We start from the raw sequence: 17,872 nt of genomic DNA on the forward strand, positions 1-17,872 counted from the left end.
AATGTTTTGTACAATAATGAAATCATGTATGTATATAATAACATAGAAACATGTAACTTTTGAAATGGGTTCTAACCATTTTCTTTAAGGAGAACATATTCGTTACATTATTTGTGTCAATGGATGCACATATTAGTTACATTATGTCAATAGATGTAAACATTTTTTGTGACATTATGTCAATGGATATAAACATATTAGTTATAGTATGTGGATGAAATGGGTTCTAACATTTTCTTTACAGGGAAGATGTCTTTTGGACAATACCGAGAAAAGAGTAAACCAAATTCCTTATTGCAGACTATGCACAAAGTCGCCAACCACGAACCCACCTAAAGTTGTTGGGTCATGCGGAAACGAGTTTTGTTGTATTGCATGTGTAGTCAACTATTTGTCCAGGCATTTAAAAAAGAAAATTTGGAGAATTTAACAACATGTCAGTGTACTGAAACATTTTTAGCTCGACTATTCATAGAATAGTAGAGCTATTGCACTCGCCCATGCGTCGGCGTCCGCGTCCCGATTTGGTTAAGTTTTGTATGTAAGCTGGTATCTCAGCAACCACGTGTGGGAATGGATTGAAACTTCACACACTTATTCACTGTGATAAACTGACTTACATTGCACAGGTCCCATAACTCTATTTTGCTTTTTTACAAAATTATGCCCCTTTTTTGACTTAGCAATTTTTGGTTAAGGTTTTGTATGTAAGCTGGTATCTCAGTAACCACTTGTGGGAATGGATTGAAACTTCACACACTTATTCACTGTGATAAACTGACTTACACTGCACAGGTCCATAACTCTATTTTGCTTTTTTACAAAATTATGCCCCTTTTTCGACTTAGAATTTTTTGGTTAAGGTTTTGTATGTAAGCTGGTATCTCAGTATCCACTAATGGGAAAGGATTGAAACTTCACACACTTGTTCACTCTCATGATATGACATGCAGTGCAAAGGGTCAATAACTCAACTTTGCATTTTACAAAATTATGCACCTTTTTAAACTTAGGAGTTTTGGGTTAAATTCTTATATGTAAGCTGGTATCTCAGTACCCTCTAATGGGAATGGATTGAAAACACACTTGTCCACTGTCATGAGCTGATAAGCACTATGCAGGTTCCATAACCCTATTTTGCTTTTTTTAAATGATGCCCCTTTTTCGACTTTCGTATTCATTCAATCGACAAGGCTGTTGAATAGTCGAGCGTTGCTGTCCTCCGACAGCTCTTATTGTAACATTATGTCAGTGGATTGAAACATTTTTGTAACATTATATCAATGGATGTAAACATTTTCGTGACATTAGGTCAATGGATGTAAACATTTTTGTTACATTATGTCAATGGATGCAAACGTATTAGTTACATGACTTAAAGTTTTTTTTCAGACAAAGGAAATCATTTATCATGTAGAAAAAAAAACTTGAAGTCAAATACCTTCATTCATTTTCTAAATAGATATCAAATCTATATTATTGATTATAAACATTTATTGGGTGTAAATAATAAAGAGATTTTTTATAATAGTATAGATATCGGGCTTTTCCCACATGGTTGTTTTATTTACAAACCAATTTTACCTTTTTCCGCAGGTCATCTCTTCGGAGAGAAAGAGAAAAAACGAACCCGCAAGGGTAGATAAAACTTCCCCACTCGGGGAACCGTCTGTCAGTAAAATTGTTTTGTTGTTTCAACATTATTAAGCGAAGAGAAATGAGACAATTGTAACGCATTACTTTAAAGAAAAGACACACTTTCTAAACCTTTTCACATTTGTTTTTCAGCAAAAACTGAGGAGGGTGTTGTTTCACCCCCCGCCCCCGAGGGTCAAGGAAAGAAAGAAAGAGGGAGAGAAGAGAATCAGGATGTCCCCTGGCATCCAAAGATTTTACGCTTGGTGAGTACATGTTACTTTAGCGTTTATTTAAGAACGTATAGCAAATATTTGTTTTCAATGATGATTTTTCCAATAGCCTATGCTGAATTATACCAAATAAAGCATTTAATCTTTGTCATAAATGATATTTATATCTTCTGATGTTATCTAAGAGGTTTCCTTTGTTATAGACTGAAGTACTCAGAAACGTATCGGTGATGGAAGAAAACATGATGATTATGTGTGAACAAATGAAGGAAATAAAGAGACAAATAAGAGCAATAAAAAATGACTTTTAAATGTAAAAAAATAAAATAAATTATGATTGAATTTACAAAGTTGGTTGACTTTTTTCACCACTTATTTCAGTAGAGATCATGTTTTGCCTTACCGCACACAGTGTAACCTACACCGATTGAATAGTCAATTGTGAAATGGTTTAAATATTACAACTGTTAACTTATCACTTTGTTATTTGATTTCTGGCTATTGTTATATCAATTAATGGGCTAAATTGAATAGATTTGATTGCAATTGATATCTCGTAATATAAAGTGAAACTGGGTGCGGTTTATGGCTATACAATTAAGAAATCTGTATTATAATGAAAGAACAATAGAAAATTGATTATGAATAATATAACTAAGGCGGGAACACGGTTATAAAATATCCTCTATTGTCTAATGCTAAAATAGAAAAGCAGGGAGGAACGTTAATGGGGCGGCAGGTGATATCATGGGATTTCCGACTGACACCTACTCTCAATTGTTTTGGGAACATTAAGGGTGCAGCCTATGACGTCATTGAAATTACCTACTCTCTATTGTTATCTGGAAATGTTGGGTGTGGCTCCCCCATTGTTCTTGGGTACTGACCTGTCCGCCATCTTGTTGCCCGATTGTGACGTCATGGGAATTTCCGCGTAAGCCCGCCCCCTAGCGATGACTCACTGTTACATTGCCATTGTTCAGGCTCAGTCATGCGTGTAGCAGCAGGGCAGCAGGCACTCTGTGAAATCGGCAGAACTATACTACTGTGGGAAAAATGGGTTCTAACCATTTTCTTTACAGGGAAGATGTTTAACTTGGAGGACTTAAACAGGAAAATTTGGAGAGTTTAACAACATGTCAGTGAACTGAAACATTTTTGTAACATTATGTCAGTGGACTGAATCATTTATGTAACATGTCAATGGATGTAAACATTTTCGTGACATTATGTCAATGGATGTAAACATATTTGTGACATTATGTCAATTGATGTAAACATATTTGTGACATTATGTCAATTGATGTAAATGGTTCTTACCATTTTCTTTACAGGGAAGATGTTAACTTTGGAGGACTTAAAAAGGAAAATTTGGAGAATTTCACAACATGTCAATGGATTTAGACATTTTTGTGACATTATGACAATGGATGTAAACATATTTCTGACATTATGTCAGTGGATGTAAACATATTCATTACATTATGTCAACGGATGTAAACATATTTGTGACATTATGTCAATAGATATAAACATTTTTGTGTGACATGATGTCAATGGATGTTAACATATTAGTTACATTATGTGGATGAAATGGGTTCTAACCATTTTCTTTACAGGGAAGATATTTAACTTTGTAAGGAAAATTACAAAGGAAACTTTGGAGAGTTTAACAACATGTCAGTGACATGAAACATTTTGTAATATTATGTCAGTGGACTGAAACATTTATATAACATTATGTCAATGGATGTAAACATTTTCGTGACATTAAGTCAGTGGATGTAAACATTTTCGTGACATTATGTCAATTGATGTAAACATATTTGTGACATTATGTCAACTGATGTAAACATATTACCAGTAGTTTCATTATGCCAATGGATGTAAACATTTTGGTTACATTATATCAATGGATGTAAATATTTTACTGGTAGTCACATAATGTCAATGGATGTAAACATTTTAGTTACATTATGTCACTGGATGTAAACATATTACCGATAGTTACATTATGTCACTGGATGTAAACATATTACCGATAGTTACATTATGTCAATGGATGCAAACATTTTAGTTACATTATGTCAATGGATGTAAACATATTACCTACAGTTACATTTTGTCAATGGATGCAAACATTTAGTTACATTATGTCAATGGATGTAAACATTTTTGTGACATTATGTCTATGGATGTAAACATAATAGTTACATAGACTAATTAGTGCACGGATTTTAACATCTTCGTTGAAAGTTACTACGTATTTTTTAAAATCTGAAAACAAGGAGCTGCGTTCAATAAACGCATAATGTCCCCGGTGGCATCCTTGTCCATACAAAGCAACCTAAGTCCAAAACGAGGTCAAGGTCAAGGTCAAACTGAGGTCAGGTGATGTTTGAAGATGAGGAATGGTCACAGGTTGCATCTGTATTAGTATCAATTCATTCTTGTAAGCGGTATTGATGCTAGACGAAACTGTCCCATTTGGTTAACCAAGTGATGGCACATATAAAGCAACCTAAGTCCAAAATCAGGTCAAGGTCACACTGAGGTCAGGTGATGTCTGAAGATGAGGAATGGTCACAGGTTACATCTGTATTAGTATCAATTCATTCTTTTAAGCGGTATTGATGCTAGACGAAACGGTCCCATTTGGTTAACCAAGAGATGGCACATATAAAGCAACCTAAGTCCAAAATGAGGTCAAGGTAAAGGTCAAACTGAGGTAAAGTGATATCTGAAGATGAGGAACGTTACAGGTTACATCTGCATTAGTATCAAGTCATTCTAGTAAGGGGTATTGATGCTAGACGGAACGGTCCCATCTGGTTCACCTCGTACGGACGGACGAATGGACGAACAGACAGGACAATCACTACAAAGCATTTACTCTTCTTGTGACTTTCTTTCAACACAGAGTGGAAAAAATTACTTCATCAGAAAGTTTTAATGGTCATAAGTAAAAGGTAAAAAGTATAACGCCCTTAAGTTTTGTACTGAGACTTCCAAGAGACATGGAAACAAGAGGGCCATGAAGGCCCTGTATCGCTCACCTGACCTATTGACCTAAAGATCATCAATATTAACATTCTGACCAAGTTTCATTAAGATATGGTCATAAATGTGGCCTAACTAGCTTTTCCTTTGATCTGACCTGGTGACCTAGTTTCTGACCCCACATGACCCAGATTCGAACCTGACCTAAAGATTAGCAAGGTTAACATTCTGACCAAGTTTCATGAAGATACAGTCATAAATATGGCCTCTAGAGTGTTAACAAGCTTTTCCTTTGATTTGACCTGGTGACCTAGTTTTTTACCCCACCTGACCCAGATTTAAACTTGACCTAAAGATCATCAATATTAACCTTCTGACCAAGTTTCATTAAGATATGGTCATAAATGTGGCTTACACAGTGTTAACTAGCTTTTCCTTTGATTTGACCTGGTGACCTAGTTTTTGACCCCACCTGACCCAGATTTAAAGTTGGCCTAAAGATCATCAAGATTAACATTCCGACCAAGTTTCAGTAAGATATGGTCATTAATGTGGCCTCTAAAGTGCTAACTAACTTTTCCTTTGATTTGACCCGGTGACCTAGTTTTTGACCCACATGACCCAGATTCGACCTTGACCTAAAGATCATCAAGATTAACATTCTAACTAAATTTCATGAAAATAAAGTCATAAATGTGGCCTCTAGAGTGTTAACAAGCTTTTCCTTTGATTTGACCTGGTGACCTAATTTTTGACCCCACCTGACCCAGATATAATCTTGACCTAAAGATTATCAAGATTAACATTCTGACCAAGTTTTATTAAGATATGTCATAAATGTGACCTCTAGAGTGTTAACTAGCTTTTCCTTTGATTTGACCTGGTGACCTAGTTTATGACCCTATATGACCCAGATTCAAACTGGACCTAAAGATTATCAAGATTAACATTCTGACCATGTTTCATGAAGATACAGTCATAAATGTGGCCTCTACAGTGTTAAAAAACTTTTCCTTTGATTTCGACCTGGTGACCTAGTTTTTGACCCCAGATGACCCAATATCAAAATAGTCCAAAATTTTATTGAGGGTAACATTCTGACCAAGTTTCATTAAGATTGGGCCAAAATTGTGACCTCTAGAGTGTTAACATTCAAATTGTTGACGACAACGGACGACGGACCCTGGGCGATCACAAAAGCTCACATTGATCAATTTGTGGTAAGTTAGCAAATTATTTCTGTATAAACTTTTAGAAATAATACTAAATGTACTCTTTCATTTAATGATTTTACAAAACAATAAGTTATTTAGAAAAGTAGTTTTCTTTAAAGTCAGTCAGAGCATTAAAAAGTGAAATGCGTTACTACAGTTTAGGTTATCTGTACATGCATATTGATCAAAGACAGTTTCACTCTAACAGATCATAGAATGATAAGAGCTTTTTGCTCAGTATGAAGCTCATAATTTGATGATTCTAGACTAAATAGTTGTACTTTCACCTTGTTTTTTTTTGCCACGAGTGCACATATTTGAGCTGATTTAAGATGTGCCAAGAAATTAATATTTCTGCTATGACAAGTTGTATTGTTTCAATTACATGATGTATGCCTTTTAACTACAAAATATTTTTCAATATTAGGAAATGATAATCCTTATATTCTTACTGTAAATACTATTGAACTTTAACAGTCAATTTGTTAACTGTATTTCTCGCCAAAAAGAATTTCAAATCATATTTACAAGGTATTCAATTACATGTTCTGGGGTTTCCTGAAGACCGGACAATTGTCCTGAGTTTTCCTGTCATCAGGAATTCCTGGGATTTCCTGAAGACAGGACAATTGTCCTGGGATATCCTGACTTCAAGTTCCTGGGATTTCTTGAGAACAGGACAATATTATTCTTTTATGTCCGGTCTTCAGGAAATCTCAGGACATTCCTTGGATTTTCAGGATAGCAGGTTTGGAATTCTCAGATGTCCTGTTTTTTTTTCCTATTCATAGGAAAATCCTTGGATTGTCCCATTCCCATTTAACGGCGTGAAAAGTCCCAGGACTATCCCAGGAATTCCTGAGATATTTTCAGGACATTATCCCAGGATAGTCCTGGGACTTCCTGGGATAATCCCAGGATTTCCTGTTCCATTTTCGCACAGGTATCTTGCGTGTATTTATAAACTGATTTGACGAAGTTGCTGTACACTCTAAGGGCATCGTTGTTTGTTTTTCTGCCACTGCGGCTACAATTTACAATTACGGACACTTTACGCCAGAATTTTTTTAATTTTCTGGTTCTCGGGAGCGCCAACCTGATTTTTTCAATTTAAAAATAAAAATTAAAGTGACTTTCGCTAATTTTATTTTTATTTTCCACCCGATAATTCGGAGTGAACACAAACGAAAATAAAATCGTAAACGGCCATTTTGTTCATTTCGCTAAATGCACATCTTTCCGTTTAAAAGAGTCCGTTGTGACGATAATTTTCGTTGTGCATCTGCATGATCAAGATCAAATATGAATTCTGCGTTATACTTCAAAGTCTCTGTAAAGTCTGTTAAAAACGTTTGGAAAAGAAATAAAATATGCAAGATTCCATTACATTATTCGATATGGTGTTACCTTGGCGAATTTTTAGAAGATGAACATGTACTGATCGGACGGGTTGCCAGTGATAATTTTGATACTGAACTCGATACCCCATTGAAGTTATTCATGGTTTCAGGTAGCTACCCAGCAAACACACGACGTCGCAAAGACATCTTTTTATAGTTGTTTTTGGGTTGCGATGTCTGTGACCAGAATCCGACATTGTTCCAACAGCTTTACAACAACCATAGTCCGGCATCCCTATCCAGACTTTGTTCCAACGGCTTTACAACAACCAAAATCCAACGTTGTAAAAATGTTGGAACAACGTCATTAGCTTTAAAATATTTCAAGCTGCAAAAATAATTTCACTGCATGAATACATTATTGCATTTTTGTCCTTTAGCATCATTAGAGAGGTTTGTAACATTAACTCAAAAGAGTTCTGTCCCATGATCTAGGTAATGACTCCCCTTCCAGACAGGTGTTTGAGCTCACGTGCCTTTTTGCAACTAATTCATGTTGGTGATCGGAGTTCTGAAAATTTGTGGAAGTATTTAAAAAACGCTCTGTGCAGATTATATGTCAAATCATGGCTTCTCCACCTGCAGGTATGTTGTTAGTTTTTTACAGCAGTTATTTTTTTTTCATGTTTTTAAAACTGTTAAATTTATACTTTAACTTATATTGTCATATATTTTTGCGGTAATTTACATGTTGATAATTTTAACTCGAGCTGCATGAGGACGAATTAATAATTCTTAATTTCAAGGCTGTATCTTAAAAAACAAACAAGAGCTCGTTGAACACGAAATGCCCCCCTTGATGCATTCAGTAATTGCACAAGGAACAGAAATTATTTGCTCACTGTAAACAAAAGTTCTACTGTTCTGGTTCAATGTGACATTGACCTTTGATCTATTGACCTCAAAATCAACAGAGGTCATCTCCTAGTCATGATCAACCTCCCTATCAAGTTTAGTGATCCTAGGCCCAAGCAATCTCAAGGTATCGTCTGGAAAGGGTTTAAATGTTCCGGGTCAATGTGACCTTGACCTTTAGCCTACAGATCTCAAAATCTATAGGGGTCATCTACAGGTCATGACCAACTTCCCTATCAAGTTTCATGATCCTAGGCCCAAGCGTTCTCAAGTTATTGTCTGGAAACGGTTAAAACTTTCCGTGTCACTGTAACCTTGACCTTTGACTTACTGACCTTAAAATCAATAAGGGTCATCTACTGGTCATGATGAACCTTGGCCCAAGCATTCTCAAGTTATCATCCAGAAACCGTTTTAACTGTTCCTGGCCAATCTGATCTTGAACTTTGACCAAATGACCTCAAAATCAATACGGGTCACCTGCTGGTCATGACCAACCTCCCTATCAATTTTCCTGATCCTAGGCCCAAGCGTTCTGGAGTTATCATCCGGAAACCATTTAACTGTTCAGGGTCACTGTGACCTTGACCTTTGACATACAGATCTCAAAATCGATAGGGGTCATCTGCAGGTGATGAACAGCCTTCCTATCAACTTTTATGATCCTAGGCCCAAGCGTTCTTGAGTTATCATCCAGAAACGGATTGGTCTACATACAGACCGACCGACCGACAGACATCTGCAAAACAATATACCCCTCCTTCTGCGAAGTGGGGCATAAAAAGTAGGTCAGTAGGTCACATTCCGCATGACCCAGATTTGAACTTGACCTAAAGATAATCAATGTTAACATTCTGGCCAAGTTTCATGAAGATACTGTCATAAATGTGGCCTCTAGAGTGTTAACTAGCTTTTCCTTTGATTTGACCTGGTGACATAGTTTTTGACCCTACCTGACCCAGATTTGATCTTGACCTAAAGATCATCAAGGTTAACATTCTGACAAAGTTTCATTAAGATAATTTGGTCATAAATATGGCCTCTAGAATGTTTACTAGCTTTTCCTTAGATTTGACCTGGTGACCTAGTTTTTGACCCTACCTAACCAAGATTTAAACTTGACTTAAAGATCATCAAGATTAACATTCTGACACAGTTTCATGGTATGGTCATAAATATGGCCTCTAGAGTGTTAACTAGCTTTCCCTTTGATTTGACCTGGTGACCTAGTTTTTGAACCCACCAGACCCAGATTTGACCTTGACCTTTAAAATCATTAAGGTTAACATTCTGACCAAGTTTCATTAAGATAATTATGGTCATAAATATGGCCCCTTAACAAGCCTTTACTTTAACTTGACCTGGTGACAAGCCTTAACTTTGATTTGGCCTGATGACCTAGTTTCTGATTCCACTTGACCTAGATTTAAACTTGACCTAAAGATAATCAAGATTAACATTCTGACCAAAGTTTCATGAAGATACAGTCATAAATGTGGCCTCTAGCATGTTAACAATCTTTTCCTTTGATTTGATCTGTTGACCTAGTTTCTGAAACCACCTGACCCGGATTCAAGCCTGACCTAAAGATCATCAAGATTAACATTCTGACAAAGTTTCATGAAGATACAGTCATAAATGTGGCCTCTAGAGTGTTAACAAGCTTTTCCTTTGATTTGACCTGTGTGCTACAGTCGCTAGATGTTAGTATCAACAAGTCAATGAAAGCCCTTTTACAACGCCAGTGAACAACACAAATAAACTGTTTCTGGTAGAATGAAGAAGCTGGAGTTGGAAGAAATTTACCAATGGATCGTTGATGATGATGACCCAGCAATCATCGTAAAGGCCTTCAAAAAATGCTGCATCTCCAATGCCATGGCTGGTTTGGAAGACAACGTAGTGTGGTAAGATCTCGTATGTCAGAAGACTGATGCTGTTTCCATTCATGAAGACCATGAGGACGACAAAAGTGCTGCCTACTACGACGCAGAGAGAACGTCACAGGGGAAGGATTTCACCGCCTCTTCAACAATACCGATGACAATGGTAAGTTCGAGGGGTTTGACGAGTCCGAAATCAGAGAGGGCTGAGATTATTAGACTGTTCAATCAGTCAGTGCCTGCTTTATTGCAAGCACAGGCTCTTTTCAGGGTCACACAAATATTTCGAAAAAAGTTTGCCATATACTGTCTAAATGTATAATAAAATAAACTAGGGCTATCACTAAAGGTGATGAATGTACCCCCCGCATGCACTGACACAGTACATTGCAATTTGACGCATACAAGATTGCATAATTATGTGGACTCTATGTATATAGACTGTATGTATACAGTCTAGTAACAAACAAGGAGCTGCGTTCAATAAACGCTTCATGCCCCGGTGGCATTCTTGTCGATACAAAGCAACCTAAGTCCAAAACGAGGTCAAGTTCAAGGTCAAGGTCAAACTAAGGTCAGGTGATGTCTGAAGGTGAGGAATGGTCACATGTTACATCTGCATTAGTAACAAGTCATTCTAGTTAAGGGTATTGATGCTAGACGAAACAGTCCCATTTGGTTATAAACCTTGTACGGACGGACGAATGGACAGACGGACAAGAGCAAATCTATATGCCCCCACCACTCATTGGGGGTGGGGGCACAAAAAGGCTAAAGAAGGAAAGCGAGAAGAAAGTAGAAAATGCACTGAGAAGGTTCATATTCAGAAAGGAAAGGCTGTAGCAAAAGCTCAGAGATGAAAATGAGAATAGCACTCAAAGATAATGGTACAGGAGCTGCTGACGATACAGACAACACAACTGAAACAAGTCAGGGAACACCTGGCGAAACAGAAGTTCCAAGCTTGCAAAATATTGGCAGTTATAACAGTAATATAGATTTGTCAGAAACAAATCAACAGAATGTCCATCTAGAAGAAACAGAGTCTGTAGTTAAGGCAAAAGTGCATGAGTTTTACCTGTCTCAGGAAAGTCGGGTGGTCCCAAACAAGAAAGAGGTTGTGGGCATTAAAGAATGTGCTTCTAAAGAATATGTTCAGAAACATGTAAAGACAATGACGACAGCTGAAGCTTATCACACATACATTGGGTTTTCCAAATTCAAAAATTTAAAGCCAAAACAAGTGCGTTGTGTATCTGAAACCAGCAGGAAGTCATCCTTATGTCAGATCTGCTGCAATGTTGCACTCAAGTCTGAGGCTTTGAAAAGTTACCTTAACACAGAAGCTTTTAAGAATACTGAAAACCCATCCACTGATAAAGGGCCTATGTAAATGACACTGTGTAAGAGGAATGATAAGAATGTCCACAACATGGTAAATGCTTAAAAAGAGAGTGTGCTGACTGTGGAACACATAAATTAAGGCCAGTGTTTGTAGAAGAAATACATAAGAGCAATCAGAATGAGCTAAAGATGATTTGGTACAAGCGGAAGTACATAACTGTTGAAAGAGAAGATAACTCTAACAAATGAATTATATCCTGTGTATCAAAATGCATAAACTTTGAAGAATTCCTTGCTGATCTAGAAAACAACACACCATAATTATAATAAATTATAATCAATTATAAATTACAAAGTAAAGTTCAAGTTCTAATATGTACCTATATGGATGAACAAATCTTACATAAATCTGACTGATTGTATAACTACATTTCTATACATATGGACCTTAAGGCCCCTAAGATTCTTATATTATAAACGTGACAAAACTGTTCAAGAACAGCTGCAAAAATTCAAGATATTTTGTCCCAATCATGACTCTTAGGACATGTACTACTAGTAGCTACTTTGAAAAAGCATTTGATGAAAAGAAAATATTAAACCCTACACTTAATGACTTATAAACAGAAGTGTAGATGCTCAATTTTTTATTCAAAACTAGAAAATATCTAAAACAAACTCTGGTGAAAATTGTCTTAAGTGGAACTACAATTGTTGAATTAATCACCATTGTAACCCCTTATTTGATTTTTTAACATAAATTACAACATCACTTTTTTTCTATGATTCCCTTGTCAACAGACCTATGGAAAGCAGTGCATTTTCAACAGTTATCATCATATATATGTCTCTATAAGATTATCTAACATAACAGTAGATTTTGGAATTGTACTTCCAACATGTCCAAAGGCTGTTGAGAATACCATAAATAGTTGTGACCATCAAATAAAATTTATGTTCTGACTGACTGACCAATTCATTTTTGTTCATTACTGTTCTCACTTACCTTTGAAAGCACTATACTCTGAATAATGGATCACTTAATGAATTACTGAGGAGACAAAAATGCACCATCAAAAAACAAATCAATACATGACAGAAATTTGGACGACAAAAAAAATATATTACTATAAGCTCTCAGATCCTGTCCTACAATGGTAAACAATAACTATGTCAAAGTTCTCAATCTCTATTCAAACAAGAGCTGTCTCCATAGGATGACACATGCCCCCGATGGCACTTTGAATGAATAGTTATGGCCGATGTTAGAGTTTTGGACCTTTCACCTACGGAGCTGGGTCTTGCGCGCGACACGTCTTACTGTGCCACACATTCATGCGCAGTTATTTTAAAATCCATGCATGAATGACAAAGATATGGACCGGACATGCCCATCAATGCACTATCATGAAAAATGACCTTTAACGTCTAAGTGTGACCTTGATCTTTGAGCTATGGACCTGGGTCTTGCGCGTGACACGTTGTCTTACTGTGGTACATATTCATGCCAAGTTATTTGAAAATCCATCCATCGATGACAAAGATATGGACCAGACACGAAAATTGCGGACTGACAGACTGACAGACGGTTCAAAAACTATATGCCTCCCTTCGGGGGAAATAAAAAACATTTTAGTTCATTTGTTCTCAAATCTATACATTGTAATGCAAACAAACAAGAAATGTAATTGGCTAATAAATAAAGGTAAAAACTTAAATATGAATATGCATGTAAATGTAAAATCAGATACAAACTACAATAATATGATCTTTCGTAATAAATATGAAATATATATATAAAAAACATTTATTCAGAACTACTGTACTCACAGTCACAGGCAAAAAACAAGAGGACCATGATGGTCCTGAATCGCTCACCTCTTCCCACATGATCCAGTTTTGAGTATGACGTCGTTTTTTCTATTATTTGACATAGTGAGCTAGTTTTTGAGCTCATGTGACCCAGTTTTGAACTTGACCTAGATATTATCAAGATAAAAATTCTGACCAATTTACATGAAGATCCATTGAAAAATATGGTCTCTAGAGAGATCACAAGGTTTTTCTATTATTTGACCTATTGACCTAGTTTTTTAAGGCACGTGACCCAGTTTGAAACTTGACCTAGATATCATCAAGGTGAACATTCTGAACAATTTTCATGAAGATCCATTCAAGGGTATGGCCTCTAGAGAGGTCACAAGGTTTTTCTATTTCAAGACCTACTGACCTAGTTTTTGATCACAGTTGACCCAGTTTCGAACTTGACCTAGATATCATCAAGATAAACATTCAGACCAACTTTCATACAGATCCCATGAAAAAAATGGCCTCTAGAGAGGTCACAACGTTTTTTCATTATTTGACCTACTGAGCTACTTCTTGATGGCACGTGACCCACTTTCGAACTTGACCTAGATATCATCAAGATGAACATTCTGACCAATTTTTATAGAGATCTATTCACAAGTATGGCCTCTAGAGAGGTCACAAGGTTTTTCTATTTTTAGACCTACTGACCTAGTTTTTGACCGCACATGACCCTGTTCGAACTTGGCCTAGATATCATCAAGATGAACATTCAGACCAACTTTCATGAAGATCCGTTGAAAAATATGGCCTTTAGAGAGGTCACAAGGTTTTCTATTATTTTGACCTACTGACCTAGTTTTTGATGGCACGTGACCCACTTTCAAACTTGACTAGATGTCATCAAGATGAACATTCAGACCAACTTTCATACAGATCCCATGAAAAATATGGCCTCTAGAGAGGTCACAAGGTTTTTCTATTATTTGACCTACTGACCTACTTTTTGATGGCATGTGACCCACTTTCGAACTTGACCTAGATATCATCAAGGTGAACATTCTGACCAATTTTCATGAAGATTTCATGAAATATATGGCCTCTAGAGAGGTCAAAAGGTTTTTCTATTTTTAGACCTACTGACCTAGTTTTTGAAAGCAAGTGACCCAGTTTCGAACTTGACCTAGATATCATCAAGGTGAACATTCTGACCAATTTTCATGAAGATCCATTTAAAATTATGGCCTCTAGAGAGGTCACAAGGTTTTTCTATTTTTAGACCTACTGACCTAGTTTTTGATGGCACGTGACCCAGTTTCGAACTTGACCTAGATATCATCAAGATGAACATTCTGACCAACTTTCATAAAGATCCCACGAAAAATGTGACCTCTAGAGAGGTCACAAGCAAAAGTTTACGGACGCACGCACGCACGGACTGACGGACGACGGACGCCGGACACTGCGCGATCACAAAAGCTCACCTTGTCACTTTGTGACAGGTGAGCTAAAAATCAGATAAAACATCAACTTTGAACTATTTTAAGGGGCCTTAAAATATGCATATCTCCAAATAAACAAGCATAATTTTTTTTACTTTAATAAGCACCTTACATTAAGTGGAATCTTTATCAAAACAAACAACTAAGAGCAGTTTTGCATGATTCATAGCTAGTTTAAGCAAACTTGCAATGAAACTGCTTAAAAATTCCTGAATTTCAGAGTGGATAAAATTTGCATAAATTCATAAGTCCTATTTTTACCATTTACTTTGATTCAGTCAGTTGTAAATATAAGGCAATTATCTTTTTAGCATAACTTTAAACGAATCAACTTTTGGCAACAGTGGAAACAATACCTGTCTTCACAGGAGACTGCAAGCTTGACTATTTCGATGTGAAATTGGGCACATCTGAGAAAGCTGGAGCTGTCACTGGAGTGTTTAATGACTCCAATGCGGATGAAGATATTAGACAATAGTTTGTGTCAAATGTATTTAGTAAAAACACAGATGGAGGCATAAAAACATTAAATAAGCATAAAAGGGACATAAATCAAGAAAAATTTCTGCAAGAGAAATGCATCATGTGGCATATCATGTGGCTAATAATGTGAAACAACTATCTTAAGTCTGAATCAAATCTATAAAACTTTAAAAGTAATAACTGAGATAGAGAAAACTTGCACAACTTGAACATAAACTTTTAAGTAAAGAGGAATAACTGATAACACTGATGCTACAGATATGGAAATAATGATGTAGGTGATGATGTGGAACAAATATCGTAAAGTCTGAATCAAATCCAATCACACAATAGTAATAACTGAGATAAAGTGAAAGTGCAACAAAACTTTAACACGAAATTGAAAGTAAAAAGGGGAGATAATTCATTAAATATTGGTGTGAGATAATGGCCCTTGTGCCATATGATGTTGGTGATGATGAGGAATAATTATTCTGAGTTTAAAATCCATCATGTAAATACTGAGATAAAGAAAAAAGGGAATCAAAACTTTAATAAAGGTGTGGACACGGAACGGATGCTAACGCCATGTTGAGTAGGATAGCTCTCCATACAAATATAAAAAGCTATTTAAAAGCTAAAAATGGCATAAAAACTACCAAATCTATGTTGGCAAGAACATTACACCTACAGCAGGTGTCTAGAAAGATAAATACATTAATTTTTATGCTTTGGACCTCTCAACAAAATGCCTTTTGACATTTTTTTCATGCAAAAAATAAACAAATATAAACTATTTTGTAAATTTTTTTTACCTGAAATGACTATATAACTTGCATGTCAATGTACCTGTTTCATCAATTTCTTTAAGGTTGGTGGGATTTCATAATCAAATATAGCATAATCTTTGGCATATATTTTCCACAGCTTCGTCAGCATTTGTGGTTCCAATTCCTGATAAAACTTCAGCAGTATATCTTCAGTTTTCAATGTTTTGTACATGTCCCCTCTGTCAGGAAACTGGATTTTATCCTCCACTTCGAGAATCTTCAGGAGGCCATTAACATCATCATCTAAAGTCTCGTAATTTCCAATATAGTTATACCGTATATGACAAGGGTGACAAAGGTCATGGAATGACTCCCAGTGTTCATTGTAACCTTGCTCAATCGTTTTACGATCTAACAAATATTGCACAAACTCTTTAAAAGTCACATCATCCCCTTTCATTAAGGATTTCTCACTTGGATTTTCTCGGAACCTTTTGATTATCTTTCTCCCAAATTTTTCCTTGAAGTAATCATTCCCTTGTTGAACAAATTTATTCCTATACGCAGACAGTACACGTTCTAAAGGTTCTCTAACAAATATTACCTTTTTGTAATGAAGAAATCGATACTTAATGCCTGCAGCAGAGAAAGTATCTAAGTAAGTGAGGTATTTATCAAAACCTGCATGCACATCACCAGATTTTAGTTTCAGCGGGTCTGTCTCATTCATCTTACCACTGAGCAATAAAAATACACGTTTGAGATTCGTACACGCAACTTTTGGCACATAACAGTACATAACTTTATACCGATCATCTACAATTAAATGATCTAACTTGGATTTCTGTATGTTTCGGAATTCAGATCCATTCTTGACTAGCTTTTTACACTCTTCATCCAGCTTGATTACACGTCTTCTCATCTCTATGTTTTTTTTAGAGTACTTGGACTACAAAGCAGAACAGAGAATTTATTTAGATATCCCATAAATAACTTTAAATCAGAAATCATGAATATTTTTTATTCTGTTCAGAACCTGTTAAAATCTGAAACAAGAGGGCCAAGATGGCCCTAGGTCGCTCATCTGAGAAACACACCATAATACACCATAACTGTGTAAACATGTTTGACCTCGTGATTTCATGGAAAAAAATATTCTGACCAATCATCATTAAAATTGGAACAAAAACAAGTATTTACTTTGATTTGACCTAGTGACCCAGTTTTTGACCCCAGATGACCCATATTCGAACTTGACCTAGATTTCATCAAGGCTATCATTCTGACCAAATTTCATGAAGATCAACTGAAAAATACAGCCTCTATCGTATACACAAGGTTTTTCTTTGATTTGACCTAGTGACCTAGTTTTTGAACCCAGATGACCCATATTCGAACTTGACCTACATTTTATCAAGGCTATCATTCTGAACAAAATTTCATGAAGATCAGTTGAAAAATACAGCCTCTATCACATACACGAGCTTTTTCTTTGATTTAACCTAGTGACCTACTTCTTGACTACAGATGACCCATATTCAAATTCAACCTAGATTTCATCAAGGCAATCATTCTGACTTACTTTCAGGAAGATCAATTGAAACAAGAGGGCCAAGATGGCCCTAGGTCGCTCACCTAAGAAACACACCATAACAGTGTAAAACATGCTTGACCTAGTGATTTCATGGAAACAAATATTCTGACCAATTTTCTTTAAGTTTGGGACCAAAAAATTTGGTCCTTGCGAAAAAAACAAGCATTTTCT

The 17,872-nt window shown here is 36.1% G+C and overlaps 2 protein-coding genes across 7 annotated transcripts in view; one reads left to right on the forward strand and one right to left on the reverse strand.

Annotated features, from left to right (window-relative positions):
• The window catches only part of LOC123528428 (uncharacterized), a 69,836-nt gene extending 62,621 nt beyond the window's left edge, over positions 1-7,215 (forward strand). For 2 of the 4 annotated variants that reach the window (XR_008366792.1, XR_008366790.1), the window contains exons 5-8: positions 245-436; positions 1,597-1,671; positions 1,789-1,901; positions 2,072-2,426. The gene's annotated coding sequence lies outside the window, so the exon portion shown is untranslated. Of the gene's footprint in view, positions 1-244; positions 437-1,596; positions 1,672-1,788; positions 1,902-2,071; positions 2,427-3,202 lie in introns of those variants that run through there. The other 2 variants (XR_008366791.1, XR_008366793.1) reach the window with 2 other exon arrangements.
• Positions 7,216-14,223: 7,008 nt separating this feature from the next.
• LOC123529668 (carbohydrate sulfotransferase 11-like) overlaps positions 14,224-17,872 on the reverse strand; it is a 57,940-nt gene continuing 54,291 nt past the window's right edge. For all 3 annotated transcript variants that reach the window (XM_045310103.2, XM_045310101.2, XM_045310102.2), the window contains one exon: positions 14,224-17,056. In XM_045310103.2, coding sequence (XP_045166038.1) covers positions 16,178-17,029 — 852 coding nt within the window. In that variant the 5' untranslated portion in view covers positions 17,030-17,056 and the 3' untranslated portion in view covers positions 14,224-16,177. The remainder of the gene's footprint in view (positions 17,057-17,872) is intronic.

The sequence above is a fragment of the Mercenaria mercenaria genome, chromosome 13, assembly GCF_021730395.1.
Source record: "Mercenaria mercenaria strain notata chromosome 13, MADL_Memer_1, whole genome shotgun sequence".
In the NCBI taxonomy this organism is placed as follows: Eukaryota; Metazoa; Mollusca; class Bivalvia; order Venerida; family Veneridae; genus Mercenaria; species Mercenaria mercenaria.